The 17,874-nt window shown below is 61.6% G+C and overlaps 1 protein-coding gene across 1 annotated transcript; it reads left to right on the top strand.

The window, feature by feature from the left end:
- Window positions 1–4,521: 4,521 nt before the first annotated feature.
- Window positions 4,522–17,739, top strand: INSRR (insulin receptor related receptor). The gene is made up of 22 exons (XM_081823223.1): window positions 4,522–4,576; window positions 5,325–5,876; window positions 7,239–7,542; window positions 7,635–7,777; window positions 7,970–8,114; window positions 9,248–9,462; window positions 9,711–9,837; window positions 11,152–11,390; window positions 11,789–11,956; window positions 12,048–12,243; window positions 12,368–12,409; window positions 12,480–12,700; window positions 12,922–13,058; window positions 13,143–13,305; window positions 13,495–13,600; window positions 14,230–14,282; window positions 14,466–14,695; window positions 15,168–15,278; window positions 15,412–15,571; window positions 15,872–16,001; window positions 16,120–16,254; window positions 16,539–17,739. The coding sequence occupies exons 1-22, from the start codon at window positions 4,522–4,524 to the stop codon at window positions 16,777–16,779; spliced, it is 3,873 nt and encodes a 1,290-aa protein (XP_081679349.1). The 3' UTR covers window positions 16,780–17,739.
- Window positions 17,740–17,874: the final 135 nt, after the last annotated feature.

Consider the following 17,874-nt stretch of genomic DNA (forward strand, 5'->3'; position numbering starts at 1 on the left):
CGCCGGGCCTCCCGCGACACGTGCGCCCGCCGCGTTAAAGACCCGGCCGCCGGGAAAGGGCGGGGCCCGCGGCCCACCCCGCCCCGCCCTGCCCCCTCTGGCTCCACCCCCACCCCTCCCGTCTTCAGCCCCAAGGCTGCCCCCACCCCTTTCGGGGGACCCCGCACCCCTTCTCCCCCAAAACCCCCAGCTCCAGAGGAAACGCCTTAGAGGTGTCTGCTGGGGTGGGGGGCGGTGGCTGGGAAGTTGATCCGTTATTTCTCCCAACTTAAAGCAGCTGCCTTTAGGGGCGGGGAGATGACAGGGCGGGAGCAAGGTTACGGTCGGGGTCATCCCAGCCAGCCCCCCGCCTCAGATCTCCCTCCTAGCGGTGCGCGCCCCTGAGGGAGTGTACGATATCACTTGGGCTAAATGAGGTGAAAAACTCTCTAACCCTAGGAAGAAAGGGGAAGGGAATCCAAAAGGACAAAACGCAGGATCTGGGGCAAGAAGGAAGGTGTCGCCCCAAAACAGCCGGAGAAGGGAGCCCAGGGAGCCGAGGTGCCCGCTTTCAGGAGAGACCACAGGGTGGCGCTGGAGGCCCGCGCGCAGAGGTGTGAGCTCCGCGGGGCGGGGGGCGCGGTCTGCAGCCCCCGCGGAGCGGCGCCCCAGCCCCAGCGACCGCCCCTGACCCCGGCCGGCCAGCGCCGGGCCCCAGGCCGGGTGGGGTCCCGCCGGGCTGGACTGGCATCGATCGCCGCCCTGACAAGAGCATCGATTTCTGCGCGGAGAAATTAATAGATCTTCTCTTAGCTCCTCGGACCCGGGAGCCGCCCGCGGGTGGAGCTGGCGACCCGTCGGTCCTCGAAAGCCCCGCACCCGGAAAGCCCCGAAATCCCCAGCGCCTCCCGCCCCGCGATCCTCGGCGGCTGCAGGAGCCCACCCGTCTCAGGCCGGGGAGGGGGCGGTAAGGGCGAGCAAGAGGCTCCCCGGAGGAGGGACTCTCGGGCAGGGCGGGCAGGCGAGGGCCGCAGGGAGCGCGCAAAGCTAGCCCTCCGAGAGGGAGAGGCGCGCGGTTGCCCTTCCGCCAGGCCCCCAGCCCCGAGACGGCGACAGACAGACCGACCGGCAGCCTGATTTGGGGAGGCGGGCCCACAGGATCTTGGCTGTGGCCGAGGGACTTGGCTGGGACGGAGCCCCCGGGTGGCGGCGAGGGGCTCGGAGGGGCGAACGGCTTGCATGTTCGGGACCCGGTTTGCGTTCCCGCCAGGTTTCAGCAAGCTCGCTCCCCCGGGTCGTGGCTGCCAGAAGCCACCCTGCAGGTGTCAGGGCTCTGGGCAGCAGAACGCTCCCCCCCACCGGCCCCCCCTCCTCCACCGGCAGCGCGGCCCCACGTGAGTGAGTCTGCAGGGGCAATAGGGGAGCTCGGTTCCCGGACAACCATCCCCCTGTATTTTGGCCTTATTTCCCCAACAGACCTGTCCCCCCACTCAGTTGTCAGGCTAAATATTTTGGCTTGGCGGGAAGGGCGGAGAGAGCCGGAGGTCCCAGCAAGCCAATCCGTTTGGCCCTGGGGCGGGGAGGGCGGGAGCTGGGCGCGGCCCCCAGGCGCGCCGGCCCGGAGATAGCGCGGCCCGCGCGGCCACCTGCCGCTCCCGTTGCTCGGGCGCCCGGCGGCCGGGAGGATCCGGGCCGCTCTCCCCCGCGAGGCCGCGCGGCTCTCCAGGGCGGGCTCCCCAGGCTTCTCTTCGGCGCTTGCTCGGGGTTGGCAGGCCTCCTGGACTGCCTTTTGCTCGGCACCCTGCGTGCCTTTCTCCCTCTGGAGGCCTCTCCAGGTGGGCTCTGTTGCAGGCTGCATCGCTGTCCTCATCTGTCTGTCTCTGGGTTCAGACTGAGTCTCTGTCCCCAGCTGCCTGTGGCTGTCTTTGCGTCTCTGTAGCTCTCATTCGTCTCCTGCTATCTCTGTATGGGATTCCCCCTCGGTGCCCCCCTCCCCTCCCCTGCCCCCTGAAGCCTGCGTCTCTGTGTCCCTTAGGGCCTGCCAGCCCCTTCTCCTCCCCGGAGCCATCTGCAGAAGCCAGGACTGGGCACAAGGCAGGGCTGGGACGATGGCAGTACTCAGGCTGTGCGGGCGGGTGGCATGCCTGCTCGTGATCCTCCTCTCCTTGGGATTTGGCCTGGACACACTAGAGGGTGAGTCCCCCGACCCTGTCTCCTGGAGCCCCATCTCCACCCCTCCCACACCCCCCCAGCCAGCTGGGAAGCCAAACAACTGAGTCTCCAGCTAGAACATATGTGTTTACCTACTGCAACATGAAGACTGAGGTTAGCTCTCAGAAGGACTTCCCACCAGCAAGGGCAGTTAGTTCCCACATAAGCGTGGTTTCCTCTTAGTTCCCTGGGATGTGAGAAGGACCTTGAAACAGAGGGATGAAGAGATGTCCTCCATTCCCGCTTGTGAAACCCTGATCCCAGCAAGCCTGAATGAGAATGGCATGAGGGGGAGAGTCTTAGGGGTCATTTCCAGGGCCACTGAATTCGACGGGCACAAGGATGGGATGGGTAGCTCAGAACTGGGCACCACGAAGTAACTGAGCCCATTGTGCGGACAAGGAACTGAGGCTCAGAGGATTGGGACGGAAAGCTGGCCCGGGGCCTTGGGCACTGGCCCCTGGGCCTTGTCTCGTGACCCCCACACTTAGGGCCGATCCGCTGGGGTGGGAGCTGCCTTTCGCTAGTGCTCTGGGCCAGACACTTCCCCTGTGCAGATCTGGGAGAGGAGGACCGTATAGAGCAGATGGCCCTCGTGGGGTGCGGGGAGCTGAGCCGGCAAGATTCAAAAGGGGAAGGATTAAGAGCATGCCCTTCCCCAATTCCACGATCCCCTTCCGGACTGAGGCAGCTCAGGGGTCCAGTGCTCTGTGCCACCTGAGGGGTCCTGTGAGGCCCTCAGACTGAGGGCTTCCAGGAGCAGGCCAGAGACAGAGGAAAGCTGCAAATGGGTTGGGGTAGGGGGTCCCCTGAAGAGTGCCAGTCAGGAAGGCATTGCAGGCAAGGAAGAGCCCCTCCCCCTCCTCTCCTCCACTGCTGCGCCAGGATGCCAGCCAGGAGCACGGTTGTCAGGAGGGGAGCACGTCCCCGGGAGGGAGTGGGTGGGGGGTGGCGTTTGGTTGTTTGGTCACAGGGGACCCAGATGTCCCATTCCCAGGGCAGCTCTGCACAGGGAGGGCCATGTCCTGAGGCGAGGCAGGTAGGGGTTAATCTGTGAAGGTCGTGGATTTGTTTTTCCAAATGACTCCCATCAGGGGAGCCCTAGAGAGGCAGGGGCATGATGGGAAGTGGCATGTGGGCGCCTTGCAGGCCCTGATTGGCCTTTGCCTGGAGGGCTAGAAGTGTTTTCTCATTCTGTCTTTCTCTTTGTGTGTGTGTGTGAGTGTGTACCTGCGTATGCTCACACACACACACACACACACACAGTAACTGGGCAGAGCCGAGCACAGGGACCATCAACAACAGCAAGGAGAAGGTGTGATGTAAGCCCCAGGGAGCCGCCCCCTTCTCAGCAGGGCCTGGGCCGGGGTCTGTGGGAGAGTGCCCAGAGCCAGGCAGGAAGTGAGGGAGCAGATGCCAGACAGCCCAGCAGGCTCGAGTGGCCAGCTAAAGAATCAGACTTGCGTCTCCTGCCATGGAAGGAAGGTATCCCCAGGAGCAAAGTGAGAGCGCATGGACCAAGTACCCAGCCCACTCGGGGGACTGGTCCTAGGTGCCTCGGGAAGAGAAAGGAAAGTGGGCCTGGGGCCTGGGTCAGAAGAAGCCAGACACACCCCGGTCCCCAGGAGAGGAGTGGACTTGAGAACCAAATGTCCATCAATTCAAACCATGGTCCCAGTGCCTGGTGGCTCCAGTCCTGAACTGAGCACCATGGAGGGACGAGGTGCTGACCAACAAGGGCCCCACCCTCAGGAGGTCCCCTCCCTGGAGGGTGACAAAAACGTAGACGGCGGTTGTGGGTGCTCGGGCAGGTGCTGCCCAGCCTGATGGGGAAGTGATTGACGCAGATCAGAGGATTGGGGGAGGCGGGCTTGACCTGCAGTTGGTTTGTTGGACAAGAGCTGAGCTTGTGACCAGGCTGAGGAACCCCTCTGAGGCTGGAGGTATTCGTGTGGGCCTGTGTATCAACACCCTGCCATGTCAGGCTGAGGAATTCAAGTTTGAACTCCCGGCAATGGGGAGCCATGGAACATCCCTTCGAGGGTAAAGCAATGCGGGGACCAGACGTCGAGTGCCTTTAGACCTGGGAGGGAAGTGGGATGTATGAAGCTGTGCTTCTCAGCCGTGGAATTCATTCATTCGTTCATCAGATATTGACTGAGCACCAACTTTGTGCCAGGCACTAGGCCAGGCACCTTGATACAGCAATGAATTACACAATCCCTGCCCTTCCGGAGCTTAGAGTCTGAACAAAATAAATTATGTATTAGCCAGTGTTAAGATTTAAGGAGAAAAAGTAAGTAGGAAGGGAGGCAGGGAGTGTTTAAAAGGATGGTCAGGGACGGCCTCATTGAGGAGCGGCCATCTGAGCAGAGACTTACAGGAGGTGAGGGACGGTGTAGAGGGAACAGTGTTCTAGCCAGAGGGAACAGAAGGTGCGAAGGCCCCAGGGCAGAAGCTTGGCAGGCTTGTGTGAGGAACAGCAAAAAGTCAGTGTGGCTGAAGAGGAGAAGGAAGGGGATGGGGCCAGAGAGGCCGCAGAGGCCTTGCCAGCTGGGGTAAGGACTGGAGCTTTCAATCAGCAAGAGGGGGCCAGCAGGGGGTTTAAAGCAGTGGAGGAACGGGATCCAACCTGTTTTGAGAAGATCCCTTTGGCTCTCCAGTGCAGAACAGACCAGAAGGGGATCAGAGTGGCAGTGGGGGGACCATCTGGGAGGCCCCTGCAGTTAATCAGGGAGGCAGGGATAGTGCCAGCAGCGAAGGTGGAGACCAGCGGTTGGATATGCTGTGATTTGAAGATCGAGCCCACAGGGTGTGTGGGGAGTGGAGGAAAGGAGTCCAAGAAGACTCTAGATTGGGAGTCTCACTGGGGGGTGGGGGGGTGCAGTGGCAGTCCCCTGAGAAGGGAGGCGGGCTGGGGAGGGAAGGGGAGCTCACATTTGCCGTGCCGGCCCATCTGGTGGAGCCCTTCGAGCTGCCAGGAGCCTCAGAGGCCCAGGGAGGAGGCCACAGCAGAGCCCTGCTCCCTCGCCACGTCCCACTCCCAGAGAGGTGCCCCTCCCCCAAAGCTGCCAGGGCAGGACGGGGTGCCCAGCCCAAGCTGCACTGATGGCCGCTGCGGCCTGTGCCCACAGTGTGCCCCAGCCTGGATATCCGCTCGGAGGTGGCGGAGCTGCGCCGGCTGGAGAACTGCAGCGTGGTGGAGGGCCATCTGCAGATCCTGCTCATGTTCACGGCCACGGGCGAGGACTTCCGAGGCCTCAGCTTCCCACGCCTCACTCAGGTCACTGAGTACCTGCTGCTCTTCCGTGTCTACGGTCTGGAGAGCCTGCGGGACCTCTTCCCCAACCTGGCGGTGGTCCGCGGGGCCCGCCTCTTCCTGGGCTACGCGCTGGTCATCTACGAGATGCCGCACCTGCGGGACGTGGGGCTGCCAGTGCTGGGGGCCGTGCTGCGCGGGGCCGTGCGGGTGGAGAAGAACCAGGAGCTCTGCCACCTGTCCACCATCGACTGGGGCCTGCTGCAGCCCTCGCCTGGCGCCAACCACATCGTGGGCAACAAGCTGCGGGAGGAGTGTGCCGACGTGTGCCCCGGCGTGCTGGGCGCCACTGGCCAGCCCTGTGCCAGGACCACCTTCAGTGGGCACACCGACTACAGATGCTGGACCTCCAGCCACTGCCAGAGAGGTGGGCACCTGCCCGGAACACCAGGGGGCACAAGGAGGGCAGGGGCGGGCGGGGCTGGGCGGCCACAGGATGGGTCAGGAAAGTTCAGCAACTGAGTTGGCGTAAGGCTGTCAAGGGACCGTGCAGGACAGTCAGGGAGAGGGGACAGGACAGGCGCGAGGTGGGCATGGGAGGGGGGACAGGGCAGGATGTCAGGTGGCCGCACAGGAGGACATATGGGGCAGCGGTTAAGTACAAGGCCAGACGGCCTGGGCTCTGATCTCAGCCGTAGGACTTAATGGTTTGTTTCATGTCGCATATCTGAGCCTGTTCCCTCAGTGAGCTATTCTCTAAGCATTAGAGCGGGTGCCTGAGCCCTGGTGGGAGTTCTAGGTTCCTGATAAAAGTGGTCATAGCAGAGGTGACCCAGGGCAGGCTGGCAGTATTGGGGGGGGGGACTGGGTGGACAAGGAAAGGAGGTGACCGAGGAAGGACAGAACAGGTGCGGTCTTCTTTAGGAAGTAAGGTACATGGAGAGAGAACAGAAGGAAGGGAGCCGAGCAAAGGGGGGAAGTGATACAAGGAGGGGATGATGCAAGGAGGAAGCAGAAGTTACAGGGAGAAAAGGAAGAGTTTCCAGAGGCTAGGAGCAGATCAGGTCCCCAACCTGGGGCTCCCTCACCCCAAAGCCTCAGCGTCCGAGCAGCAGAGTAACCGGATCTCTTCTGTATCCGCTGGGCCCCACGTCCCCATGCCTCCGTGTTGGCTGTAAATACAGTGGCTGAGCGTCCTCCCTCATGTACAGTATCAACACGCCCTCCCTGCCCCCACCACACGCCCGCTCCCGTAGACGGCTGGTTGCCACCTGCAGGGTCCGCACACCATGAGCCCCAGCCCCAAACCCACCCACGGCTGCTGGGGCAGCCCCCTGCCCAGGGCACAGAGCTGAAGAGGGTGGAGGTCTGGGCAGGTGAGATGACCAGGGGTGCCCCCTGCTCACACACACTCCCAGGCCCACCGGCCCCAGGCCTCACTGCCCAGTAGAAGCTGGCTGGTTCCCCCTGGCACCGTGCCCAGTGATGATCTGAGCACTGGGCCCGGACAGGACAGCAGGCTGGGGAGAAGCAGCCCTGGTGGACAAGGTCACCGCTCTGTCCTGAGCTCTGAACCCTGACCAGGCGCCGTGGGACATGGGAAGCCACAGAGAGGGGCCGTGGTCCTTGTCCTCACGAGCCCCATCTGGGGAAAAGCGAGCCAGCAGCCCTGTCATCTGCACTGGAGGAATTTGGATGCTCTCTAAGTGTTATCCCGGGGGCGGGGCGGGGGGGGGGGCGTGGCGCCAGGACTGGCAGGGGGAGGCCTAACTCAGCACTCTGCCCACAGTGTGTCCCTGTCCCCACGGGCTGGCCTGCACAGCTGGGGGTGAGTGCTGCCACTCCGAATGCCTGGGGGGCTGCAGCCGGCCGGAAGACCCCCGGGCCTGCGTGGCCTGCCGCCACCTCTACTTCCAGGGCGCCTGCCACCGGGCCTGCCCTCCGGGCACCTACCAGCATGAGGCCTGGCGCTGCGTCACGGCAGAGCGCTGTGGCAGCCTGCGCTCTGTGCCTGGCCGCGCCTCCACCTTCGGCATCCACGAGGGCAGCTGCCTGGCCCAGTGCCCCCCGGGCTTCACCCGCAATGGCAGCAGGTGAGTGTAGGGGGGTGGGGGTGCTCTTGGATCAGTGAGGGGGTCCCCACTGGTCCAGGGCTCATTCCACACCCTCCACTTGCCCCTGCTAGCATATTCTGCCACAAGTGTGAGGGGCTGTGCCCCAAAGAGTGCAAGGTGGGCACCAAGACCATCGACTCCATCCAGGCGGCACAGGACCTGGTGGGCTGCACCCACGTGGAGGGGAGCCTCATCGTCAACCTTCGCCAGGGCTGTCAGTACCTTCCTCGGGCCGCACCTCTCCTCCCGGCCATGCCCCTGACAGTGACCCAGCTAAAGCACCGCTTTCCATTAGCCTGGGTCCCGGTCCTGAGGCGCCTCCTCCCTGCACCCCATCAGCACCGCCCCCCACCCCACCCCCTACACTTGCCCCGCCCTGCTCCAGCCCTGTCCTCCCCGTTTCCAGATAACCTGGAGCTGGAGCTACAGCACAGCCTGGGGTTGATAGAGACCATCACCGGCTTCCTCAAAATCAAGCACTCCTTTGCCCTCGTGTCCCTGGGCTTTTTCAAGAACCTCAAACTAATCCGGGGGGACGCCATGGTGGATGGGTAAGGGGTCAGAAACAGCCTCTGACCAGCTCCCTCTATCACATCTCCTCCCTAACACTCCCCAAGAAGGGGGGAAGGGCATGGGCTCTGGAACCAGCTCTGCTGCGTACCGTCTGTGTGACACTGGGTAGGTTACTTAACTTCTCTGGTCCTCGATTTTCTCATCTGAAAAACGGGGTTAATATAATGCTACTTATTTCTTAGGGCTGTTGTGAATCATTACTTATGTTGTTCTGTGTAAAGTACTTAAGACAGCACCTGGAACGCAGTATATACTATATAAGTTATGGCGCCGTCAGACTCCACATAGGTTGGCCGCCATTGCTCTCGGATGCTCTCAGCTGCAGAGCAAGACCTCCGGGGTCTGAAACCCATCCCTGCCACCTATCCGTCAAGACCTACCTGTAACATAGTTAGGATTTTTCAAAACACAGAGAATGTTTTGCTTTATTTTATTTTAATTTTTATTTGTTAAAAGATTTTTATTCTTTATTTATTTATTCATGAGAGACAGAGAGAAAGGCAGAGGGAGAAGCAGGCTCCCCGCGGAGCAGGGAGGCCGATGCGGGGCTCGATCCCAGGAGCCTGGGATCATGACCTGAGCCGAAGGCAGACTCTTAACGACTGAGCCACCCAGACACCCCTGTTTTATTTTATTTTATTTTATTTTATTTTATTTATTTTCAAGAGAGACAGAGAGAGAAAGCACACGAGGGCGCCCGGGTGCGGGAGTTGGGGGGGCAAAGGGAGAGAGAGAGAGAGAATCTTTAGCAGGCTTCACACGCCAAGTAGAGCCCGAGAGGGGTTTTGATCTCACCAGCCTGACACCGTGAACTTGAGATCAGGACCTGGAGCCAAAATCAAGAAGACACTCAACCCACTGAGCCACCCAGTCGCCCCCAGAGAATGTTTTAAATTATCATCCAGCCGAGTGGTTTCTCATGTCTCCCCCAAACTACCATGGGCCCCCAGGGGCACCTACACTCCATTGGAGAGGCAGAGCCCCAGGCTGACTGCCCCTCCTCCCCTGTGCCCCCAGCACAGCCCCTCCAGGATGGACCCATAAGGCACCCGAGTTCCCCACCCCTGGCCTCCCCCTCCCCTGCAGCGGAAGGTCTCTTGGCCTCCCCCAGGAACTACACTCTGTATGTGCTGGACAACCAGAACCTACAGCAGCTGGGGTCCTGGGTGGCTGCGGGGCTCACCATTCCCGTGGGCAAGATATACTTCGCCTTCAACCCTCGCCTCTGCTTGGAGCACATCTACCGCCTGGAGGAGGTGACCGGCACGCGGGGACGACAAAACAAGGCCGAGATCAACCCCCGCACCAACGGAGACCGCGCCGCCTGTGAGGCCCGACACCACGACCCCAGAGCGACACGCCCCCCAGAAACCCCAGGCGCGCGCACGCACACTGAAACCCACCGGACACGCACCCGGGCGGGAGGGGCGTTTGACCGGGACAACGCGATGGGTTCTCTTCGGAGGCCGCGTTGGGGGTGGCATCCGCTGGGTCAGGGTGGGGGCTGGGAAATAGGCGACTCCCGCGGAGGCGAAAGCGGCTGACAGCAGGTGTTGGCCCCTCGCCCCGCCCAGGCCAGACTCGCACCCTGCGCTTCGTGTCCAACGTGACTCAGGCCGACAGCATCTTGCTGCGCTGGGAGCGCTACGAGCCGCTGGAGGCTAGGGACCTGCTCAGCTTCATCGTGTACTACAAGGAGTCGTGAGTGCCGGGGGCGGAGCCAGAGTGGGGCGGGGCGGGGCCAGAGCCCCCGTGGGGCGGGGTCAGACCCGGACACCCCTCCGATCTGTTCACAAACGCAAATCGGGTGACCGGTGAGGGGTGAGGGCAGAGCGCCGCGGGACCGCAGGGAGGCAAGAAGCCAGGACCCCCAAGTCTCACTCCCTTGTAGGGCCCACGTCTGGCTCTCCCCTCACTTTATTCACCCTCCGTGCCTCAGTTTCACCTCACCAGTGAAATGGAGAGGACAGTCAGGACTTCTGAGAGACCTGGAGAAGCGCCCCGCTGGGAAGGCTTGGATAATTAAACTTCAATTCACTATGCTAATGTTCTGTACTGACCACATGCTCCTGCCCCAGCAGCGGTTTGGGGAGTACCCACTAATTTGGCCGGTTTTATGCGTTGCTCTGCCAGCATTTCATTAAAGCCTGAGGAAGGGAGGGAGCAGGGACAACCAAGGACGGGCTGCTCTTTTCTTTGGAGAGAGTGTACTGACCATAGCAGGAGGGATAGTGGTTAGACCACAGGAAGGATTTCTCCAAAAGCATGGCTAGGAATCAAAACTACAATTCTTAGAGGACAGGTGGGTTCCGGATGGCAGGCTGGGAGGGCAGCCATGGGGAGTACTCCCCCTCTAGAGTAGACAGAAGATGGGAGCCACCTGGCTTGGAAACATTCCTGTGAACTAAAACGGAGAGGTCTTAGTTTCCCACTAGCACAGGGCCTGGCCTGGGAGGGAGGAGGGGGAGTCAGTGGTGGGAGGCCGGCTCAAATGGCCAAGGCTCTCCTGGGCCTCAGTGGTAGGTGAAGGTCTCCAGCATGGGGAGCTGGAGAATTTGCTAAATACAGATTCCTGGGCCCCATCCCCATAGATTCTGATTCAGTCCCGGGGAGAACCCGTGAATCTGCCTTTCTAACAAGCTCCCAGGTAATCCTGGTCCATGGACCACATTTTGGGGAGCACTAACATGGGCTGGCAGTGTGCATGGCACCCCCTGCCTGGCTTGTGCAGCTCACAATCCACACCACTGTACCCAGGTGCCTCTGGGCTCAGGAGGTAATCTTAGGGGTCCTTCCGGAAGCTCCCCTAGCATCACGGCCTCGCAGTCTGGCTGTGGCTGTGCTGGCTCAATCCCAGCTCTGAGCAGACCCACCCAGTGAATGCTCCCTGGGAAGACATCCCAGGATGTCTTCATGCATACTGGAAGAAGAAGGACAATCACAGTGTTAGGGTGGTTCTAGAAACCGGGGTGGGGCTGAGCCGCCCCTCAGCTCTAGGGATGATGGGATGTTCAGCCCCTTCCAGAATGCCACAGAGCACATAGGTCCAGATGCCTGTGGGACCCAGAGCTGGAACCTGCTGGACGTGGAGCTGCCCTTAAGCCGCACCCAGGACCCTGGGGTGACTCTAGCGCCCCTCAAGCCCTGGACACAGTATGCAGTGTTTGTGCGGGCCATCACACTGACCACTGCTGAGGACAGCCCCCACCAAGGAGCCCAGAGCCCCATCGTCTACCTCCGAACCCTGCCTGCGGGTAGGCTGAAGACCTTGAAGGGGGTGGGAGCTAGATGTCTGAGTCCTAATGGGAATGAGGGAACCCAGGCATCGGAAATAGAGAAGCCGGGTCGCTCAACACCAGGCCCCTAGAGACTGGGAAGCCAGATTTTTGAGTCCTAGAAAGAACAGAGGGCATTGGCCTAGGGTCCTAGGGAGGCTGTGGGTGGGAGAGTGCAGGGGGAATACTTGAGCCAACTTAAGGGCCTTCCAGGGACATGGGAAGGCCAGGATTCTGAGTTCCAGGAAGGGGAGGTTGAGGGTCATGGATTCCTGGGGAGAATGCGAGGGGCTTGGACCCCAGGGACGGGTCATTACCAGACAGTACTAGAAAGGGGGATCCACGGCGCCTCAGTGGTACCTTACTTGCGCCCCCAGCGCCCACGGTGCCCCAGGACGTCATTTCCACGTCCAATTCCTCGTCCCACCTGCTGGTGCGCTGGAAGCCACCTACTCAGCGCAACGGGAACATCACCTACTACCTGGTGCTGTGGCAGCGTCTGGCGGAGGACGGCGACCTCTATCTCAACGACTACTGCCACCGCGGTGCGCAGGGCAGCGGCGCAGGCCGGAGGGTCGGGGCGGCGGGGCCCGGGCGCGGTCCGTCTGACTGCGTTTTTTCCCCGCTCTGCGCCAGGCTTGCGGCTGCCCACCAGCAACAACGACCCCCGCTTCGACCGCGAAGACGGGGAACTGGAAGCCGAGATGGAGCCCGGCTGCTGCCCTTGCCAGCAGCCCCCTCCCGGGCAGGTCCTGCCACCGCTGGAGGCGCAAGAGGCCTCGTTCCAGAAGAAGTTCGAAAACTTTCTGCACAACGCCATCACCATCCCTAAGTGCGGCCCGAGCCGGGGGCGGGGCGGGCCTGGTGGGCGGGGCCGGGGAGGGGCGGGTCTCGCTGGGCCGGGCGGGCGGTGGGGGGCGGGCCCGGCCTGACGCGGCCCTCCCGGGTCTCCCCAGATCCCCCTGGAAGGTGACGTCCATCAATAAGAGCCCTCAAAGGTGAGCCGGGCGGGACTGAGGGGCGGGGGTCCCGGGCCGCGGCCGCGGCTCTGACTCGCGCACTCCGCAGAGACTCGGGGAGGCACCGCCGGGCCGCCGGGGCCCTCCGGCTTGGGGGGAACAGCTCGGATTTCGAGATCCAGGAGGACAAAGTGCCCCGGGAGCGCGCAGTGTTGAGTGGCCTGCGCCACTTCACGGAATATCGGATCGACATCCATGCCTGCAACCACGCGGCGCACACCGTGGGCTGCAGTGCGGCCACCTTCGTCTTTGCGCGCACCATGCCCCACAGTAGGTGACCCCCCCAGCCCCCGACCCCAAGGACTCTACCCAATTAGTGCTCCAACTAACGAGTTCGACGTCCCCATAACTCCAGGGCCTCGCTCTGCTCACCCCTCCCAGTCCCCATAAGCCCCGAGCTTCCCGTACCCTCCGAGGTGAGCCCCCTTGAGCTTGAACGTGAAGCTGAGAGGAAATGCTGGCGCTGGGCTGCCTGATGCCGTCTCCCGTAGGAGAAGCCGATGGTATCCCAGGGAAGGTGGCCTGGGAGGCAGCCAGCAAAGGCAGTGTCCTCCTGCGCTGGCTGGAACCCCCGGACCCCAACGGACTCATCCTCAAGTACGAAATCAAGTACCGCCGCTTGGGAGAGGTAGGAACCCCGGGGGACCCCCAAACCTGGACCCAAATAGTGCCTCCATCCTCTTCCCAGCCAGCTGTTCCATCTTGCCCTCAGGAGGCCACAGTGCTGTGTGTGTCTCGCCTACGATATGCCAAGTTTGGGGGTGTCCAGCTGGCCCTGCTACCCCCTGGAAACTACTCTGCCAGAGTTCGGGCAACCTCGCTGGCTGGCAATGGCTCCTGGACGGAGAGCATCGCTTTCTACGTCCCCGGCCCAGGTAGACTCGGCCTCGGTCCCAGAGCTGCACTCCCCACAGCCCAGCTGGGTGCCCAGCCACATCTCCTGTGGTGGCCACTCCACCCCGCTCCTCCCCCTGTTCTCACTTCCCATGGTGAAAACAGAAGTGTCCTCTACCCTCTGACTTCTCCATCTTTGACCCTACCATCTGCTGCCCTCTGACCACCAGAGGAGGAAGACTCCGGGGGGCTGCACGTCCTTCTCACTGTCACCCCCGTGGGGCTCATGCTGCTCATCATTCTTGCTGCCCTCGGTTTCTTCTACGGCAGGAAGAGGTGACGATGCTGAGTCCTACCGGTTCCCACCCCCCTTCTCGTCCCCCCCGCCAGCCCTCATCACAAGGTCGGTGCCGCTGGAGGGTGGTAGGTGAGACAACAAGAGGACGTTCCTTAGAAGCAATAACTCATCCCCCCGAGGGCAGCATGGAGGAGACACACCTTTCAGTCTGAGGGACCAACTTTCCCTGACCTTACCAGTGAAAGTCTTGCCTCCTGGGACTCCCCAGTCTGGGTGCACTGGGACTGTTGGTCACCGCGTTCTCAGCCAATAAAGCAGGGGAAGAGACAGAGACCTCACCATGTGCCCTGGGATGGTTGGTGCCAGATGCCCCTGGGGCTGAACACAAGAGGGAAATGGGGGCAGGACTTTGATTAGCTGACTTCTAAGGACTACCTGAGGAGGCAGGAGCCCCCCTCCTCCTGTGCTCCCTATTCCCAGCCTGTCAGATCCCAGACCCCAGGACTAGGACCAAGACCAGCTTGGAAAGTGTGTAGGGCTCCCCAGCGACACCCTGATCAGGGACGGGAGGGGGTGTGGTCAGTAACTTCCCTCCTTCTTGTCCTCTGACATTGTTCCTTCCTTCCTGAGGACCTTTGTGGCCTGACCCCCTCCCCTCCCATTGCAGAAACAGCACCCTGTATGCCTCCGTGAATCCGGAGTACTTCAGCGCCTCTGATAGTAGGTCTGGGAGTGGGTGGACAGGTGTGTGGGACAGGGAGACAGGAGGGGAGGAGAGGCACGCTGGAGGAGACATTCTTGGAGAGGCAGCCTTGGAACCCGAGCCCTTCTGAAGAGGCGAGAAGCGGGTGGGGGCGGGGCAGAGAGCAGTGTTCTTGCCTCGTGACCCCCACCTCTTCTCAGTGTACATCCCTGATGAGTGGGAGGTGCCTCGGGAGCAGATCTCCATAATCCGGGAACTGGGCCAGGGCTCCTTCGGGATGGTATACGAGGGTCTGGCACAGGGACTAGAGGCTGGAGAGGAGTCCACACCCGTGGCCCTGAAGACTGTGAATGAGCTGGCCAGCCCACGAGAACGCATTGAGTTTCTCAAGGAAGCTTCTGTCATGAAGGCATTCAAGTGTCACCACGTGGTAAGGGAGGATCAGGGACGTTGCCGGGGTAGAGTCATAATTACAGTGACAATCATACGATAAGAAGGATAGGGTCAAGGACGAGGTCAGGCCACCATCAAGGTCAGGGTTGGGACTGAGGTAAAAGTCATGGTTAGGGTTAGAGTCAAAACCAGGTCACGGTGGGGCCATGGTAGAATCATGGTTAGGGCTGAGATCAGTCATGGATGGGGGTCAGTATTGAGTGTCCAGATCATTGTTAGGATCATGATTGGGATCAAGGTCAGAACTGGGTGAATCATGAAGATTGGAATGATAGTTATGGGTTAGGGTCAGGGTCATTGTTAGATTAGAATTAGGGTTATGGTCATGGTTGGGTTTAGGGTCAGGGTTGGTGTCAGGGTCAGGTGGTGGTCACAACAGGTCAACATTTTGGCCAGGTGGGTCAAGGGGAGCTGGGTGGACCTGCAACCAGGCTCTTTGTCCATCCCAGGTACGTCTCCTGGGTGTGGTGTCTCAGGGCCAGCCAACTCTGGTCATCATGGAGTTAATGACCCGTGGGGACCTCAAGAGCCATCTTCGATCTCTGCGGCCTGAGGCAGAGGTGGAGACCAGGAAGACCCTGGGCCAAGGGGCTGGGGAGTTAGAGAAGACTTGGGCACAGTTGTGGGGGGGATCCTTGGGCAGGAGTCCAACCTCTAGGTTCCTTCTTCACCAGCCCCCTCTCTTGGCTCTAGAACAACCCTGGGCTCCCACGGCCAGCGCTGGGAGATATGATCCAGATGGCTGGTGAGATTGCAGATGGCATGGCCTACCTTGCCGCCAACAAGTTTGTGCATCGAGATCTGGCGGCCCGGAACTGCATGGTGTCCCAGGACTTCACAGTCAAGATCGGGGGTACAGAGGGTGCTGGGCAGGTGTGGGGCAGCCTGAGGAGTAGAGGGACTCCCCAAGCTAGGCTAGGAGACTGAGGCCCGGCCAACAGCTCTGTCCCCGACAGCTGCCCCCCTCTGGATCTCAGGCTCCTCATCCAAGGCCACAGGGGTTGGGGCAGGATGATCTCTGAGGTTCTTTGAGCCCTCAGGTTCCAGAATTCTTGGAGGCTATGGAGCAGGAGAGGGCTGGGAGAGATATCTTTGGGGCGGGGGCTGGCGTGTGGTTCCGCTGCCCCCATACCCGTTCACCCTCACTTTCCAGACTTCGGGATGACTCGAGACGTGTATGAGACAGACTATTACCGCAAGGGTGGGAAGGGGCTGCTGCCCGTGCGCTGGATGGCCCCCGAGTCCCTCAAAGATGGAATCTTCACGACGCACTCGGATGTCTGGTGGGGCCTAGCTGGAGCAGAGGGCTCGGGGCATGTGGAGGTGGGGTCTGGGGTGAGGCCTGGGTGTGCTGAGCAGCATGCAAGGTGCTGGGCTCAGGCCCTTCTGCGTATCCTCCAGGTCCTTTGGTGTGGTGCTCTGGGAGATCGCGACCTTGGCCGAACAGCCCTACCAGGGCTTATCCAATGAGCAGGTGCTCAAGTTTGTCATGGATGGTGGGGTTCTGGAGGAGCTGGAGAGCTGTCCCCTTCAGTTGTAAGTCACCCCCCGCCCCTTCCTCACCCTTGCTCTGTCTACCCTGCCCTGCCCCCACGATTCTGGCCCGCCTCCTCTGATGCTCTCATATGCACTGCTCTCCAGCTCTGAGCCTTCCCCACTCCAACCCTGCTGACTCCCCCGTGGCCCTCCCAGATGTAGCCCCCCACTACCCCCATTACACCAGCTGCCCTCTCACGCTGCCCCCGCCCCACCAGGCAGGAGTAGCCCCCCACGATCCCCGTTGCACCAGCTGGCCTCTCACGCTGCCCCCGCCCCACCAGGCAGGAGCTGATGAGCCTCTGCTGGCAGCAGAACCCACGTCTGCGGCCCACCTTCACCCGCATCCTGGACAGCATTCGGGGGGAGCTGCGGCCCTCCTTCCGCCTCTTTTCCTTCTACTATAGCCCGGAGTGCCGGGGAGCCCAGGGGGCCCTGCTGCCTGATGCCAGACCCAACTCCCTACCCACCCCAGAAGGAGCTTCCTCAGACTACAGCCTCCAAAATGGGGGTTCACGGCACTGAGGGGCACCCTATTCCCTGGATGCCTGGCAGAGAGGAAGGGTCCTGACCTTTGCGGCCGTGAAGTGTGCAGACATTCACACCCCATCCCGTTTTCAGAAAGGCCAGGGGGTGCCCAGGCTGGGCCAGGGAGCGAGAGAGGAAAGATGGGGTGGGAGGGGTCAGAGAGGACTCGTTGTAAGGAACATTTTCTCAGGAGTCTTCATTCTCCATGAGAAAGTGAGCAAGGTCACAGCAGGAGGAGTGGACGAGGGGTCCAGGCCCTCAGAGTGGGGGCCCTACTCAGACTGGGAAGAGGGGCTCACCCACTCGGAAGGCGGGGTCCGGAGAACCCACCCTCAGCTCTGGGTCTCCTGTGGACACGTGGGGCCATCAACACACTCGAAGCCAGGAGAGCACACCGCCTCAGGCCTGGAAGCCTTTCTGTCCATGTCTGGGATGCTGGGGATGGGGTGTCCACACCCCTGCCCTTAGCATGGTGTCTCACCACCCCCCTCTGCCCCATGCATCAGGTGGTGTGGGGAGAACCCAGAGACCTGGGTGAGCAGGGGTCCAGTCTGACCCGCAGCCTGCCTCACCCCTTCCCCTCCTTTGCCATACCCAGGAACCCCCAAGGCTGGTGCTCCTCCTTCCTCCTCCCCAGGCAGATCCCTTGGTGTAGCTTCACCCCTTCTCCCAGGCCCCTCCCCTCGACCTCCCGCCTACCCTCGGATGATTAGGGCTCTAAGAGCCTTGCTTCCTCCCTGCCCTGGCTCCTGCCCCCACCCCTGCCTCTCCCGGGAGGGCTGGAAAACATACAATAAAGGCTGTTGTGCCGTGGTCCCGGGCAGCCCATCATCTCTCCATCTATACGGTGTTAACACAGACTGGGCTTCCTCCCTCCTCCCTGGGGACCTGATGCGGTGACCCTGAGGCGGGGATACAGGATAAGTACGGGGCCGTCAGACCGCACCTCCGCCAGGACCTGGACCGCCAGGGTGCCCAGGCGGTGGAGCAGGACAACCCCGCTGTTATCTGCTGCTCAGGCGGCCGCCCGCGGTCGAGACCGGCAGGGAAGCTCTGCACGGGGCCCGTCCCCACCCTCATCTCTGGGTGGCC

Source organism: Leptonychotes weddellii, chromosome 6 (genome assembly GCF_054177405.1).
Source record: "Leptonychotes weddellii isolate Sample4059 chromosome 6, ASM5417740v2, whole genome shotgun sequence".
NCBI classification, from domain to species: Eukaryota; Metazoa; Chordata; class Mammalia; order Carnivora; family Phocidae; genus Leptonychotes; species Leptonychotes weddellii.